General features: G+C 39.7%; 1 protein-coding gene across 23 annotated transcripts in view; it reads left to right on the forward strand.

Annotated features, from left to right (window-relative positions):
- The window catches only part of LOC124147884 (protein scribble homolog), a 122,524-nt gene that overhangs the window by 61,100 nt on the left and 44,122 nt on the right, over positions 1 to 17,302 (forward strand). For 19 of the 23 annotated variants that reach the window (XR_006862892.2, XR_006862893.2, XR_006862894.2 and 16 more), the window contains 12 exons: positions 247 to 327; positions 964 to 1,746; positions 2,021 to 2,131; positions 2,448 to 2,507; positions 2,779 to 2,895; positions 3,803 to 3,919; positions 5,157 to 5,219; positions 5,375 to 5,596; positions 7,091 to 7,147; positions 10,916 to 11,050; positions 12,059 to 12,127; positions 15,732 to 15,869. Coding sequence is in view for 20 of the 23 variants with exons in the window: in XM_046518705.2 (XP_046374661.2) it covers positions 247 to 327; positions 964 to 1,746; positions 2,021 to 2,131; positions 2,448 to 2,507; positions 2,779 to 2,895; positions 3,803 to 3,919; positions 5,157 to 5,219; positions 5,375 to 5,596; positions 7,091 to 7,147; positions 10,916 to 11,050; positions 12,059 to 12,127; positions 15,732 to 15,869 (1,953 nt within the window). In the remaining 3 variants the exon portion in view is untranslated. The remainder of the gene's footprint in view (positions 1 to 246; positions 328 to 963; positions 1,747 to 2,020; positions 2,132 to 2,447; positions 2,508 to 2,778; positions 2,896 to 3,802; positions 3,920 to 5,156; positions 5,220 to 5,374; positions 5,597 to 7,090; positions 7,148 to 10,915; positions 11,051 to 12,058; positions 12,128 to 15,731; positions 15,870 to 17,302) is intronic. The other 4 variants (XM_046518715.2, XM_046518720.2, XM_046518723.2 and 1 more) reach the window with 2 other exon arrangements.

Below are 17,302 nucleotides of genomic sequence, written 5' to 3' on the forward strand. Positions count from 1 at the left end.
TGGTAGGTGAAAACACCCCAGTTGCTACAGGATTCTGTCATTGTGGAAAATGAAAGCGTCCATGTGGATATTATAACGTATACTGATTGAGTATTACTAGTGCAGTTGTACTGCAAATGTACTTTGTAATCTTCAGGAATAGATGTGGAGTTGATACACACTTTTTAGCACATGATGTCAGGCTGTGAAGTTAGTGTCACCTACCCGTGTGACTCCATTTCCTAACCATGTAAGTCTTGTCTTCAGGCCATCTACATATCACGGATAGTGGAAGGGGGAACAGCACATAACGATGGCAAGCTGCAAGTCGGGGATCGCATCATGTCGGTAAGTGTCATAACGTGGATGCTCCAATGATGTTATGGCTCCTGAAGAGTAAACTGCTGATGTGGCTTTGGCTGAAATACTTTCCAGGTGCGCCACAATATTACACTCAACAATACAAACATAATCTTTATCATGTATGTATTCCTCTGGGTAGAGAGTAGGTCTTCAGCAACCCATGCTTGCCGTTTGAGCCGACTAACGGGATCATGTGGTCAGGCTCGCTGACTTGGTTGATGCATGTCATCATCTCCCAGTTGTGTAGATCGATGCTCATGATGTCAGTCACAGGATTGTCTGGTTGGACTCAATTCTTTACAGAGCGCCGTCACATAGCTGTAATATTGCTGAGTGCGGCATTAAACAACAACCAAACAAATCACATCTTTTCACCAATGGTCAAGGCTTTGGCATACTTTATTGACTTTGGTGAACATTTGGCATCAAACATTGATTTGGGAAAATCCAGCTTCTGGTTACATTTGTTACATAGAAGACTAAAGTGTCATGATATGTTTTGTATCTTAAACAACATATACTTACGGAAATGTTATATCAGCCTATCTATCATTCAGCCCTATGAAATATAACAGTCTAAAGATCAGTTTTCCCATGCTAGTTCATTATTGTCTCCCTTAGATAAACAACGTGGATCTGTCCGACGCGCGTCATGACCAGGCAGTGGCCCTGCTGACTGGCTCCGACCGGACGATACAGCTTGTTGTATATCGGGAGAAAATTGTCCCAAAGTCCCCAGACAGTAAAGACACAACTGACACAACCACAGGACACAAGCTGCCAACGATGACACAACCACGTATTCATTGGAACGACAGCTTACCTACAGCTGACAACGCCACACTCAACGTCAGTCAATCGGAAGTCAGCTCTAGTCCAAGTGTGTTTGCTTCTGCTGTGCCATCCTCATATACATATCAGAGCCAAGTTACTCCAGGTGCTGAAGAAGTACCCTCCCCTGTTGTTAGGCCACCCCCCTCCCCCACCACCCAAGCCACCCCTTCACCCACAATCCAAGCCAATCCTTCCCCTAGTGCTGGACAATCTTCACCAAAGGCGGCGCCACGGACACTGTCGTCTGATTGGTCAACTCCCCCAGCTGTGGTCCAGCCGCCCAAGTTTGTGTATCCCGGGTTTAACCGGTCCCCCAACACGTCCCAATCGTCCATACGGACTACGGAAAACAAGGAAAACATTTCCCCAACACCAGCTACAGTGTCTTTCTCAAATCAGAGTGTAAATAGTTCTTATGTCAGTGACTCCAGCGTCCCCAGTGCGGTTTTATCGGGGAAGGAAGTTAGTGCTGGAAACAGCACAGTTATGATGGAGCGACAAACAATTAGTAAAGTGCATGTGAATCACATTGATTCTTCTTCAGCAGATAAAGAACAACCCTTTCATGAGGTAAGTAACTTGTTCTCCCTTGGCGTCATTGCATTGGATATACACTCTTGTGTGATAACAAGAAGCATGTCAAAGACACATTCATCAGCTTCAGAGGTTGTATTCATTAAGGAAGACAGTGCAGTTAGTTATCATTTGGTTGTGTGAAATCATTTTACCATTTACAGTTGGATGAAATTGACAAACTCAGATACGAAAATTAAGTTTGTGAAGAAAACCCACAATTTAGTGACCGATATATCCGAGTGATGAAACAATTATTGCGTGTTTGTAGGACATAGTGATACGAAAAGCTGGGGGCCCCCTGGGTCTCAGTATTGTGGGCGGCAGTGATCACTCAAGTCAGCCTTTCGGTGCCGAGGAACCAGGCATTTTTGTATCCAAGGTAAAAGTTTGTTGCTTAGAAGTTGGAGCTATTGCTAGAAGTTGGAGCTACTGCTAGAATAAGTCTGTATTACTATTTATATAAAGTTAGTGTCGCCGGAATTTGCTACGTGCAGTGGGGCATGTTTGACTGTAATTTTATTTGGTTATTGATGGAAACTTTAAACAAAAAGTGAAAGTTATCACTAGGGAATTTGTTTATGGTATTTTGGTGGAGCTTCCACAATACATGTCCAAACCAATTGCAAACATTTGTCCATTAATTAATGTGATACTGTCGTCCTCTGTTAATATCAAGCTCTATCTCTACATTTCAGATAGTTAAAGATGGTGCTGCTTCCAAATCAAAGTTGAAAATAGGAGATAGAATAATAGCGGTAAGTTAGATCTTCGAATATCTGTGTAATTACACTTGTCCGGAGATCTAGAGGTCTCTCTTTCTGTGCGGAGTTACAACCCTTCACTGTGCCAGGATCTGCTGGCCTGGGGTTTGAATTCGGCTTTATGCCTGATTTTCCTTGGTCCATCAGGACCATACCTGCACTTTTCACCGAAGTCGTCAACATCTGTGACTTATGCCATTTAACTCACCCAGCGTTCACCCACCCTCTCCACACCAGGAAATACATCTATGAGTATTGTTTTTAGGTTAACGGCAAAAACGTAACGGAATGTACACATCAAGAGGCTGTGATGGCACTGATTGCCCCTACGTACGAGATCAACCTGTCTGTGCGACACGACCCGCCACCGAAAGGTTTAGAGGTTAGTTTTGTTCCTTCACCATCAGGCCAGACTGTTGTGTAGCGAAATTTGCAGGTAACAAAGTTGTCCCTCACCCTCACCTTGTTTCGTCTGTCTGGGCTTTTAGAGGTAATGACTCGGGGTGATTCTGGGTTAGAATTGGTCCCGAGCATGACTTGCTTGGTGACATGTCAACGTACCCTGACTGCATGGGTCATAACTCATAATGTCGTTCACTTGTTTGTCTGATCCAGACTCGATTATTTACAGTCTGATGTCATTTAGCTAAAATATTGTTGAGTGTGGCGTAATCAACAAACACACCCACCTAAAAGGTAATGAATATCAATAATAGAGGGATTGACTGAGACGATAGACAGATTAACCTCCAATAAACATTGAAAGTTGATCAAAGGGATTATGATAACACAGCCAGTATAAGGGTCATCATGACCTCCAAAATGGCTGGTAATTTGTAATTTGGCAGATATTCACACAAGCATTGAGTGCATGCATTTCAGTATTTTGAATGTAACAAAGGAAGATATTATTTACATATGCATGAAACCTTCCTGACCCATTACTCAGAAACTTTCAGGATGATTACTGTTGTAAAAATCCATGCATGGTTAATGGGACATTATTTCGTAGCCATTGTTGGCTAATATGAAGATTTGTTAATTGCTGTCTCGTGTGAAGCCCATTTCTGGTGTCCCCCACTGTGATATTGCTGGAATGTTGCTAAAAGCAGCGTAAAACCATACTCACTCACTAATTGCTGTCTCGATTAACAGTGTTTTGCTGTAGGTGTTGCTGTTTGTGGCAACATGTTTTGGATCATGGACCTGAAATCATCATGTCAATAAATGTATTTTACGTCCTCATATCTTGTGCCAATAGGACAGTAAGATGGTGGTATTTGTTTCAGGAACTTGTTATAGTGAAGGAACAGGGAGACAAGCTTGGTATGAGTATTAAGGGTGGTATCAAGAACTTCTCTGCAAACCCTCGGGACAAGAATGATGAGGGCATCTTTATTTCACGGGTAGGTTCAACTGATGGGATAAAGACAGTTTCCTCCATGGCATGTGTTGCATCCCCACCAGGATTGCATGATTGGATTTTCATAAAATTAAGACTGCTTGCTTGCAAGACACCGAGATCAGAGCAAGCTCTAACATCTCGGCTAATTGTTTTGGGAAAATGTAAAATGTAAAAACTTTCCCACTTTTGTGACTTCAGTGTGGAACATCCCCCAACTGGTCAAATAAGTGGGAGAACACTGCAGGGGGATTTCGTTTCTTATATATTCAGAGTGTGGAACATCCCCCAACTGGTCAAATAAGTGGGTGAACACTGCAGGGGGATTTCGTTTCTTATATATTCAGAGTGTGGAACATCCCCCAACTGGTCAAATAAGTGGGTGAACACTGCAGGGGGATTTCGTATCTTATATATTCAGTGTGTGGAACATCCCCCAACTGGTCAAATAATTGGGAGAACACTGCAGGGGGATTTCGTATCTTATATATTCAGTGTGTGGAACATCCCCCAACTGGTCAAGTAAGTGGGAGAACACTGCAGGGGGATTTCATATCTTATATATTCAGTGTGTGGAACATCCCCCAACTGGTCAAATAAGTGGGTGAACGCTCCAGGGGGATTTCGTATCTTATATATTCAGTGTGTGGAACATCCCCCCAACTGGTCAAATAAGTGGGAGAACACTGCAGGGGGATTTCGTATCTTATATATTCAGTGTGTGGAACATCCCCCAACTGGTCAAATAAGTGGGTGAACACTGCAGGGGGATTTCGTATCTTATATATTCAGTGTGTGGAACATCCCCCAACTGGTCAAATAAGTGGGTGAACACTGCAGGGGGATTTCGTATCTTATATATTCAGTGATGACCGCAATGACTTACACAGATATGTTGAGCCTTGATCAGCCAACTTGAGATTTGAAGGTGGAATTGATCCCCAGGAACCTACTTTTGTTGTAAGGTGTGACTGCTGGATTAGGTTGTTCAAGATATCAATCAGTGGTTTGTCTTGCCCAGAATTGTTTATTTACAGGCGGCCATCGAATAGCTGGAATATTGCTTAGTCTGGCATTAAGCAACAAATAAATCAGCTGATGTTTTTTTCTGCTTCCGTCCTCACTTCCCTTAGCAGGAACTGCAGGAAATACCATAAGTGTCTTTTCAATCCCAGATTACCAGAATTACTATTATTATTGCTGTCTTCACACAGTTTGATGGGTGTTTGATCCCTTTCCAGATTAACGAAGAAGGTGCTGTTGGGAAAGATGGACGGCTTGTGATAGGCCAGAGAATACTTGAGGTTAGTCCAACTTATCCTGTCTGTAGCAAGCAGTCATTGAACCAGACGTGTCTTGGAAGGCCTGAGATATAATAAACATTGTCTTTGATGTCCATTTGGTATGAACAGTCATCAGTAAGGTTTTAGCCAATGTGTCACCAATTTCCCTTCCCCAGGTGAATGGTACGAGTTTGCTTGGGTCAACTCACCAAGAAGCTGTTCGAGCATTGCGTAGTGTTGGGGACATGATGAATATCATGGTGTGTGATGGCTATGACCCTAACTCCACCCCGGAGATATCCAGTCCTGGCAGTCCGGTCGGCTTTCTGGCATCATCCCGGCAAGGCTCTGTATCGAGTATTGACAGGGAGGATGAGGAAATGCGGTTAATCCGACAGGTGAGAGAAGCTCGTTTACACACCTGTACAAAGTTTTTTTTATGACTTTGCCTAGTTTTGTATCATTACCTGTTCCTGTACCAATATAATTTAATTTATTCAGTGCATAATGTATTTCTGTGAGAGTGGTCCCTCATTTTTGTAAGTTATATTTGCACCTGTGTTTAAAAGACACTATTAGTATGTGATGTAGCCAGTGGTCCCATCCTTCACATGATTTACACCAACACCAAGCCCTGCATGGTTAGAGTCCAGCTGAAGTGCACCTGGAAGTGTAGTTAGTAGATACCTTGTGGTGTAGAATCTCAGATCACCATACAGCATTTCCACTTGATGTTAGGAACTAGACCATTATCAGTAAAAGAGCAATCTGATAGTGTTGCATCTTCGGTGAGTCTGGCTTTAGAGGTAGAGTATCTTTGTCTTGACTCGGTCGAAGGGTTGTCTGATAGTGTTGCCTCTAGGGTGGGTCGGGCCTTAGTGGAAGAGTATTTATGTCTCGACTGGGTCGAAGGGTTGTCTGATTGTGTTCCCTCTAGGGTGGGTCTGGCTTTAGAGTTAGAGTATCTTTGTCTCGACTTAGTCGAAGGGTTGTCTGATAGTGTTCCCTCAAGGGTGGGTCTTGCCAGATTTCACATGCTAATTAGGTGAGCCATCTGCAAAGCTAAGAAACTTGATTGCATGTCACTGTGCCCCAATGGCGCTGATCATTGCTCATGCTTTCCTTTACTGGTTTGCCACATATGCCTCTATGGTAGGGTAGAATGCTGACTTGGGCGTGAATTACATCATCCCTCATTCATCAAGTGTTATGGAAAACATTTGTCTGGGGAATGTCGGGAATCCTCATGTTCAAAGTAGGGATCCTTGTTCTGTGGTCTTAATGTAATGAGGCCAAGCTTTTCTTTTCTTTTTGGTTTTGGGAATTTTGGCCAAAACTTCAGGTTGGTAGGTTGAATGAAAAATTTAAAAAAACAATTTTAAGATAAATTTTCAACAGGTTTTAGTTATTGTATTTTTAATAAATTATTTGTATTGATGATGACAGTAAATGAGTTGGGTTTTTTTTTATAAAAATTTCTTTATTTCTGTTTGGCTGAATTTAAAAAAAATACTGCTTTTCAATTTTTGATGCTTTTCTCACATTTCGACAAATTTGTCAACCAAGTTTTTTTAACTGGCCCAAGGAGTAAATTGAAACTTGACGCAGTAATATTTCAATTCAACATCAATCTGAGACTTAGCCACTCATCTGAAACCAAGTTTGGTAAAATTTCTTTGAAGCTCAGCTCATGGTAGCCCATAAATAAACATTAAAAGCTATAAAAACAATGTTTGCAATGGACATGTTGGGGCTAGTGGAGTCAAGTGAAACACAACTATTGTATGAGAGTCCTGTCTGCTGTGTGGTGATAGTAGCACAAGGACACTCGCACTAGAAGCCCAAGTGGTGTAGTTAGCGGCATCCGCCTGTAGCCAGTCGTTGTGTTATAGGACGAGGACATGATTAAGGAGACCCTACAATGGGAGGCGGAACATTCCGAACACCTGGTAGGTCCTACACCCAGACACGCCTAGACGGAATGCAGACTCTAGGACTGTCAACTTGTCACAGGGAGGTGATGGAGGAAGTCCATCCATCTGATAGGATTGTAATAACAGGGTTCGAAATTCCTTTCATTCGAGGCTTTTTGGCAGGTTTTAGAATAAGTTGGTCGGTACGATGTAATACTGTCTTGTGAATAATGTGTTACAATTTCAACATGTTTAGTCCACTAATCCTACATACATCAAAGCGTTTAAAAAATGCAAATTTCTACTTGTCTTTATGATACCTTAAGTATTGGGCAGTTTGACAAGGACTACAGGAGGACTAGTGCCAGTTTCAGAAGCTGCAATTTAAATATTTATTTAATATGGTACATTACTGATATAGAAACATTATCTCATTCAGGGTTTCGATATTGACATGAGGAAAGACTTGTGACAATTCCTTGTGGACTACCACTTTTATCATTAGGTAGATGACAACTTTTGTTTTGTTTGTAGACAAGTGAAAATAAGATTGAATTTCTAACCCTGTTATTTTCGGCTTCAACATTACTGGTGACAACTTCAGTGAATGTGATTTGTAATTTACCAGTAACCCTTGTTTCAAAACATTTAGAAAGAATGAATTACCCATGATGGATGGCCTTTATCTGTGTCTCCACATGTGACAGGTTGACACAACTGCTACACTATTGGCAGATTCTTGCCTGCATCCCTCTGACTGTAGCTTGTACCTCTAGACTCTGCTTGACCATGTACTCCAGACTATCTGTATACATGGACTCATCACACTGCCTTGTATCTCCAGTAGCATTCACTGAGACTTGCAACAATGTCGTATTACATCACCTGGGCCCCGGTCCACAATGCGATCTTCCAGCTCCGACTGTCATAAGTCAATGTTTAATAAAAGGAGTTATCATCATCTAACTGCTAAGATCGCTTTGTGGAAAGGCTTGATATATGGATTGAGGCTTGATATACCAGTATGTTACAGTCAATGTGTAAAATGACTGAAATTTTCACTTTGGCAATTTACAGAACACCAAAAATATTTAATCAGTTTGCAATTATTTTTCCATATATTATATCATGATAATGAATTCCAAAGATTTGTATGCTCTGTGTCATTACCTTGTTACTGAAAATGATGGGATTAAAAGAAAACAAAAATCAGTGTTTTTATTTTTAATTGTTTTGCCTGGAGTCCTAGCATAATTAGTCATTTGTGATGTTTTTGAGCCCCTTTACATCTTTTTGTCAATCTGACAGGAAAATAATTGTAAACTGACTGAAATATTTTGGGGTTTTGTAAAATGCCTAAATGAAAGTTTCAGCCATTTTACACATTGACTGTAACATATAGATGGCATATATATATCAAGTTATTATACTTAAAGTTTGAGTTCTTTTTGTTGTAGAAATTTTTAATTTTCTCAAAGACTCCATCCAGAAGTAGACCATTAATCATGTTAATGTTAAACGTTCTTTTAGATTTTACAAGAAGTTTACTCCTGGCTAATATGTTGCTTGAAGATGCTATAATGTTAGGCTTGTTTTGTTGAAATAGTTACTTTAATCAAATATGGAAATATATTGTTGTTTTTTAATAACTAATGATGCAATGTTGTCTTGTCGTAGTGAATTTATACTAAGGACAGTTTTGTAGGCATCTATTGCATTATATTGTTGATCATGACAGCTCCAGATAAACTACATATTTGCGTAATATATGCACAGTAGGACCCGTGAAGATCCGGGGTAGAATAGGTCTTCAGCAACACATGCTTGCCATAAAAGGCGGCTATGCTTGTCGTAAGAGGCAACTAACGGGATCGGGTGGTCAGGCTCACTGACTTGGTTGATGCATGTCATCGTATCCCAATTGCGTAGATCGATGCTCATGATGTCAATCACTGCATTGTCTGGTCCAGACTCAATTATTTACGTTAAACAAACAAAGCACAGTAAACTGCCATGACCCAATTAATATTGGGTTGCTTGTGTACAAATATGAATGTTATTTTTACATAAAAAAACAATTGTATAACGACCCTGTGCATAAGTACCCAATGTAACCTTTTCAGCTGCATACTAGACTAACATTGGGTCTCAGAAATATAGTTATCTCATTTAAAAATATATATTCTCAACATAAAAAATAAATTCAAATGAAGCCCAGGACAATGCTGAATTTCATTCTAGACTTCAGTTTGATTCCTTTTATAATATATTCTCTAGTTTCTGGGATACAGCCTACTTGTGTACGTGTCAAAAATCTGTATTTAAGAAATACTCGACGAGTGGGAGTTGTTGATCGTACAAGAAAACACTACAGGGAGAATAAACATAAAGTCTAATGTACAGCTTGTCTAAAATTGATGTAATAACAACTGGCAACAAGAAGACAAGTAAATGATGATAGGTGAATCTGAGCACTTAGTGTAAGTGACGTTTAGCTTGTTCAGTTTGTAACATGTCTATTTTAGTCTGAGGTTTACTGTACCACCATGTTAACTCTTCCATTGTCTGCTAGTCCGAGATTAGTACCTTTCAAAGACTTCCTTGTGGACCACCACTTTCAACATAGGTAGATGGCAACTCTGTAGAAGATTGAAGTCTATGATAGGCATTTAGAAATTGGAAGAACATGAATACTCTTCCGAGGTTTCAGAGCTACTTCTTGTACTTCAGTATTCACCTGATGAAGGAGCGAGAAGTAGCTCGGAAATGTTGTGTCAAAGAAGGAAAGAAGTTGCTGTCCATTAAAAGTGTCATGAATTCTGTAGCAGATAATTTTGGGTCCAAGTGAAAAAACCCGAAACTTTCTAACCCTTGACAGCATATATATTGTTTAAGACTGTTACTTTGCAGCAAAACCGTAATGCCCCTCTGGTCTACTAGCATACTCTGCTTATACTGGTACTAAAAACAAATCCAATTCGATTGTCTGCTGGACCAAGTTTCAACTGAATTTCCATATGTTAAGAACACTCATGACTGTCACTGTGCTCAAGGCATCAAGATAACAAGGTGTAACAATATTGGGTATTGTCATTCTTAAGCTGAAATCATGAATCACAGAGGAAATGATATAGAAAAAGATTGTGCCTTTGTTAAAGTGCTAGTCTTCCCCATGAACATATTGCAGTATGTAGGCTGAGAATACAGTTGAAAGAGACTGGTCACCATGAGTGTGATCGCATGTGGCCTGTGCTAGCTGTTCCTGTGTTTGTTGCATGCTCTCTCCACTCTGCAAAACCTTCCCTCTTTCATGTGTGATGAAATCTGATAGGAATTTGATGTACTTTTAACGTGTGCTAATAATCTTAATCCAAGTTTGTTCAACAGAGGACTGAATGTGGGTATCACAGGTTGTTTACTTGTTTGTTGTGGTTTAATTAGCAACTCTTATTTATCATGACTCACATCTAAAAAAATATTATGGTTTTAATAATTATATTTCATTTTTCAGATGGGAAATATGTTTTTTGCAGTATGACTTGTAATCGGTGATGTCACTGATGTATTTGCTGCTTGTTGCCTTGTGTGATTACATAGGGTGTATTCACACCACATTCAAGACACATTCACCTTATATCAGTTATATCTTGAAGGCACCTAGTCCATAGAAATACATGTATCAGGTGTAAACTATCCATCTATTATCACATGACGCAGTGATGGGCACAGCATTCTTATTATTTTCCTGTCCCGCACGTGAGCTTCATGAGGGCTGTGTGACATTCTACTGTTGTGTTCCTGCAGGAACGACTGAGGAGAGAACGGGAGCAGGAAGAGCAACGACTCCAAGCTGTCGCGGCTGCCGAAGAAACGGCTCGACAGACAGCCATACTGCAACAAGAGCATGCCCAAATCCGTGGACCAGAAAGTCCTAAACAGGTACATGGATTTCCTTTTGTTAAATGTCAAAAGCAGAATAACTGGATTATTGCTGCTAACTAAATACTGACTGGACGGGAATGTGCATTACATCTAATGCCAGGTAAAATGTTAACGTAGCACAAATTTCATGACTTTTTCATCTTTTCCATACAAAGTGGGAGGTACTTGCTGTACCCTGTGTTCATTCTAGTCTCCAAATTCTGGGAGGTTGATGTAGGCGTCACACGTGAAATGGAGCTTGCTTCTTAACAACTCGCACACTGATCAGTTCTGATTTTGCACACGAGCAAGTGGAGCACATTGACAGAAGTTAATGCTTTAGGTGCATTTTTGTTTATGATAGAGGACTCTTTTGAATTGGAAATCATGCAACCTACTGCTACACATGGGCAGGGTTTCAGACGTGTTCATTTCCTAGGACATTGACTGATGTCATCTGAAACATCCTGAAGATATTTTAGAAATTTCGTAATGATATAGAGAATGTCCGATAGAAAGTTTTTAAAATGTCAAATGCCCCTCTGTCTCGAGCAAGATCACTGCGTAGATTTGTATGATTCTTATGTCATGATTGGTATAGATGTCGCAATGCTGCTCTCTAGAACGAACACTGGATATCTATTCATACCTTAATCGTTTAGCACTGAATACAATGGCTTCTTATCATTAGTCTGTATACTCTTTGGTCAGTATTAGAACCCAGTGATTAGAGAGTGCGAAATGGTTGTGACGCTCTCTTCATTCTTCGGTTGCGAAAGCACAGAAAATCGTAAATGATAACAAGAGTAAGGTATGAAAGGTGCCTGTTTCATATTTTCATTTGTTCACCAGGTATTGTATAGTTGCCTGGAATGTGTATCTTTTAATTACTGATGATCCATTAGCCTTACAGTTGAACATTTCACCAGAAACACAGCATTAGAAGGCTGCAGGGATATTGTGATTGGCATTAGCTCCTGTTTTGAAGCATGATGCATTGTTAATACTTGTCAATTGTGTTCCCAGAGTGCTGTGATTGATAAAGTGCCTGCCCCACCCAGCTCAAGCCCACCCAGTGAGCAAGAAGAGACCATGGTAGGTGATGCTTTGTGATTGTCATTACAGGGATGGTTCAGTGATGCGGAAGTGGTCGGAGTTAGAGTGGCACTGTTAACATGAAGAAAGAGTGACAAAACTGATTTCAATGTGACACCAATGTTCAGATTGTGTGGAAGAAAACTTTAAAATTTTGCAACTGAAGTATAGGTATTATCCAAATTACCTTAATGTCGTGCAACCAAAAATTCAAATACTTCAACCTGGTTTTCAAATATAAAAAGCTGATATTTTTTATTTAAATGTTTTTGCAAAAATAGGGCTTCAGTTTGCACTAACACAGTTATACCCTGGGACCCCTTCAACAAAATGATCTTGGCACTAGTGCCTGTCATGGGATTGCTTTGTGTAACGGGTCCATGGAAACATTCTAGAAATAAGCACTGATATCAGTTGAGTGTCTCTTGCTGTCGTGCACTCCCCTACCAACAGCCTCGTTCCTCTCTCTGCACCATCCCCTGGGTGTACAAGTGTCGTGTGGCAGGTTCATGTGTCGCAGGTTGAGAGTGCTTTATTCCAGGACTACATCACAGGCCAGCCATCCAGCAAGCGAGCTTCTGTCTTCAAGCCTCCATGTCTCTTGACTTAAATTGACATTCAGCCTTGGGGGAACTCTCATTTTAGCCTCTGGAAACTTGTATATTTGAAATTTGAATTTGATTTCTTTGAAATGATGCTGAAGTAGTATGACATGAAAATTTGCAACATTGATATTTCAGATTTTTGGTAAAATTTAAGCTTTCGGTTGGGGACAGAACAGAATATTTTGAATATATCAAGCAATATATATTCAACACAACAAATTATTATTTGTTCTTCATTGGAATGCCAATATTAATGCTTTGTATAATGCAAAAGAACACTGTCCTTCACCCAGTCACTGAATTTATTCCATTAAGAAGAATTTTGGTTTGAAGAAAAGAGTTCAGTTCACCTGTGAGAGTTGCCAACGTGAGAGTTGTCTCCCCTGGCTGCTGTCCGCCATATTGACTGACATTGACTGATGTTGAAAATAATAACGACTGCTGTGCTGTTCCATGCATCCTTGCTCACCCTGCATCCCACACTGATTTAACAGGAATCTCAAAGACTATTCTTATATTTCATGAATTCAGTAAAAAGTCTCATGTGATGTGCCTCACTAATTATTCAAAACAGTTGAAAGATAAGAAGAAAAGCTTATCATTCATTTTGACTTTTTGCTTTTATAATACATAGTGTTACTATTTCTTTCTTTATCAGATATGATTTAATGTTTTCAGTTTTAAATTGATGCTAAGGCAGTAATATTTGTTATGCTTAATACCACAATGAGCTTGATAATGTCTTTGAAATTCTTCAGTATCCATATTACATTTTGTTGTTTTTCCTTTGTTTGCGTTTGGTTTGCTAGAACCCCATGATCAAAGTTTGTAAAAATGCATTGCCGTTTCAATCTTTTATTTATATAAATATTTAGCGGCTGTCTTTGCTTTTGGATTGACAGTCTAATTTGTATTAAATCCCATTTGATTTATATTATTTAGGGAATCATAATTCTGTTGGATTTCTCTAAATTGAAGTTTTACCTTGTTGACAAAGAGAACCGAGAGCAAACATTCTTGTTAATCTGAAGATAACTGAAATTACACTCATTTGCTAATCCAGTCCTTTTTTGTTATGTTTTATTTTAGAATTCCTCTTTCCTGCTTTTTCCTATTATTTTGAACGCTAATATCTACATTTCTTCCCTTTGCTCTTAATAATCTTAGAAACAAACACCTCACTATTCAATGTTCATATCAACCATGGCTTTGGTTAAATATGGGGATAGTCTTATACAAGTCTTTTTAACATGGCTCCCACTTCTTGAAATCAATAATGAAGCCAAGTTACCAGGTCAATATATTAAATGTGGCGTGATATTACATTTTGTCCTTTTTGTTGAAAACATCATGCTCTTAACATTTATTAGGGGGCAAATTCATACAAACCTGTTAAGATTATTTGATTTGAAAACATGAAGTGGGAACCATGAAGATATGCACTCTAACTGAAACGTACAATATCCTACATCCAATTCTCCTGACCTGTAAATCCTCTTTCTCTGAAATCGCCTGGCATGTGCTGTGGAGGATATTACGTTTCAGAACCATGTCACGTGTTTATGATGAGAAGACTACTGCTGAATCACTTACATGTCCTCTAGGAGACAGGAATAATGGAAATCATTCTCTTGGTCCAGAAGAAAGTTTCCCTTTCCTACAAGAAAATTAAGGCGTAATGTCACTACTAGGTTCTTGTAAAGCAATGAATTCAATCAAATATCCCGGCTCTTCCCAGACAGAAAGCTTGAGAGAGAAAGTTGTGTAATCGATCATTTGACACTATGAAACCTATGATTGTGGGTTATAATCCCGATTCGCCCCGATTATGTTTCTAGGTTTGTCAGCACCATACCCACGCTCATGGGTTTCACCGAAATGGTCAACGTCCGAGACCTGCATCACTTTGGGCTCTCTTCACACATTAAGCTGACACGCTGTGATATAACTGGAATACTGTTAAAAGCGGCGCTAAACCCAACTCACTCACTCACTCAAGGCCAGACCAACTATTACATTGGCTACATTTCCACCTGGTCATGTTAAAAATACATAGTCAAGGAAGGATCCTCTAATTATTAGACACTCATCTAGTCTTGATCCCTTTATGAATATTGTCGACAAAGATGATGTCTGAAACAGCTTTGTCGCCATGGTTTTCCCCAACCCACTGAAATAGTAATTAAACTGGTCTGGCTATGATGTCTCAAGAGGGCTGTCATGACAAAAGTTAAACAAATTCCTATCTTGAAATTGCTAAATGGATGGTTATTCCCACCTCAGCGGAGTCCATTTCACTGTTTTCCTACAGGCACTGTAAGCAGTACAGCAGTAGGTCTTGTTATTTACTAAACTAGACTAGATATGAGAAGACCTGGATCTGTGGCAAGGCTCTAAAATATGGCAGATTGTCAAGTTTGTGGCTTGATTGAACATGCAATCTTCTTGTCATGGAAAGTCAAAGATGTCTTATATGTCTTAGATGCATGTTGACTTGTAACATGCATACTGCCCAAGACGACGACATTAAAACCATGATGTCATGTCTATGTCATCAACTGATGGTGTCCATTTAATTCCTCTGGTTCATTCTTGTTCACCAATCCCTTGGCATCCATTACAATGGATGGGTTGTAACATTTATACAGAATCTTAACTTATTCATTTGTTTGTGACATGCCCGGTCAACATAAGCCGCTTCTCTGAGTCCTGGATCTAATTTAATTTCTTTCAGTCTAGTAAGCCTAGATAGTAAAAGTCAAGTGACAAGTTCGAACAGGTAGATTCAAAGGTTTTGGGTAGAAATTCATGCCCTGATCAGATCTACCATGGATTGGAAATATGCCACACATTTGAGAATCTGCCACAGATCCACATCCTGTCATGGACCTGAGTCTTTCACTTAGTTATAGAAGTAGTGCTAGCCTGCCACAAGGCCAACCTAGAACAGCATGGTATTCTGTTGTGGACTTAACGCATGCCCTGCTCTAACTCTCTAGCCCCCCAAGAAGGCCAAACCCCCTGTCCCCCCTAAACGGGTGGCCCTCTCTCGTCAGGCGGAGGTAGTTGACGAGGAGGATGTCATTGATCCACGGAAACAGGCCCGGCTTCCGGCGGGGAAACTTATTGCTCAAAAGGTAACACTGAATGTTAAAGGAATTCTCATTGCGGTGAATAAGTTGCGTTTTGTTGTCCTATGTTGTCCTAAGTGTTGTCTTGCTTCAGAATTTTGCTTTTTTGAATCATGTAGACTCCATCACAATTTTTTTTATTTAATTATGTTTTCTAACACACTAACAGTAATAACAGTAATTCTTCATTGTCGCCATTGACAGCCACATTAATCTTGATTTTCAAACTGTTCCTAATTTCTATTTCTGTTTCAGTAATGTGATGTCATGTGATTCCATTTTTTGTTTGATCATGTGATTATAGGAATTATGTCTGCTGATTCTCAGAAAAATGATTTCAATGTTCTCTTGTTACATTCATCATGTGCAGATTCTTTCTAACCATGTCATCTCAAACAGGGTTGTGTGTGAGAGCCGACAGCCACAAACATTCTCACCCATATTCTTCACCTGGAAACTTAGTCTTCTATTGTTTGAGAAGGCACAAAGTACTTGCACGTACTATTCCCATTGGTGATTCCTGGGAAGAATAAGTCTGTACTACCCCATTTTGATAAAATGAGAATAAGATGATCTCATTTGTTCCGTTTGAATAATCCTTGGATGGCTGACTCGAAGACAAGACAACTCTTGGACGAGGCTCTGTTCCAAAAATACAAAACATCAATGCCAGAGAATAACCAGTCTCGATTATCTGCTGAAACGGCTTCCATTGGGTGTTAAAGCCAAAATGGCAGTGAAAAAATATGCATGGATCACTGAAAATCAGTGATGACACCAGGTGTTTGCAAAAAGGGAAAGCATGTACTTGCTCTATCTTAGCGCTTCAACTGTCAGCAGTATGGGACGTAAATCGCCTTTGCATTAGAAAGGGTTTATTGGATGAGGTTTGTGGTCAGCGAACCCCAGCTACTTGGACTGTTGTCACACAAGCAAACACTGGTCAAGCTACCCAAGCTTCACCTGTTTCAGGATGCCGTGATATAGATGTATTTAATGTGGTTTAAACATATTTTTTATTCATTGAAATGAGTTGGGATTGGTGAACAAGCTTTACAGCTTATGTTAACACCGCTCCCATACACCATATATTTCATATTGAAATGAAGGATGTGACGTCATCGATATAGACATTATTTAAATAATATGTTTGTACATATTACATCAAATACAAATACAAAGTGAACATAAATAGAAAGTTACAGCTTGTGTGTGTCTAACAAGTCGTTTGTAACAAAAGTAATAGTATTTAATGTGGGTGACTAGGTATCAAACCCACTTGACTCACTCACTCCAGCTGTCATTGTTTACCGTTTCACACTCCCTGCCTCAAGTAGCATTAAGTCCCCAAAATAAAGTTCTCTTATTTCCAAATATATATCTACAAATAAGAATTAAAATCTTAATGGAGCCCAGAACAATACTTAATTTCAGAGCAG

The sequence above is a fragment of the Haliotis rufescens genome, unplaced genomic scaffold (assembly GCF_023055435.1).
Source record: "Haliotis rufescens isolate VD_foot unplaced genomic scaffold, xgHalRufe1.0.p SCAF_1, whole genome shotgun sequence".
NCBI lineage: Eukaryota > Metazoa > Mollusca > Gastropoda > Lepetellida > Haliotidae > Haliotis > Haliotis rufescens.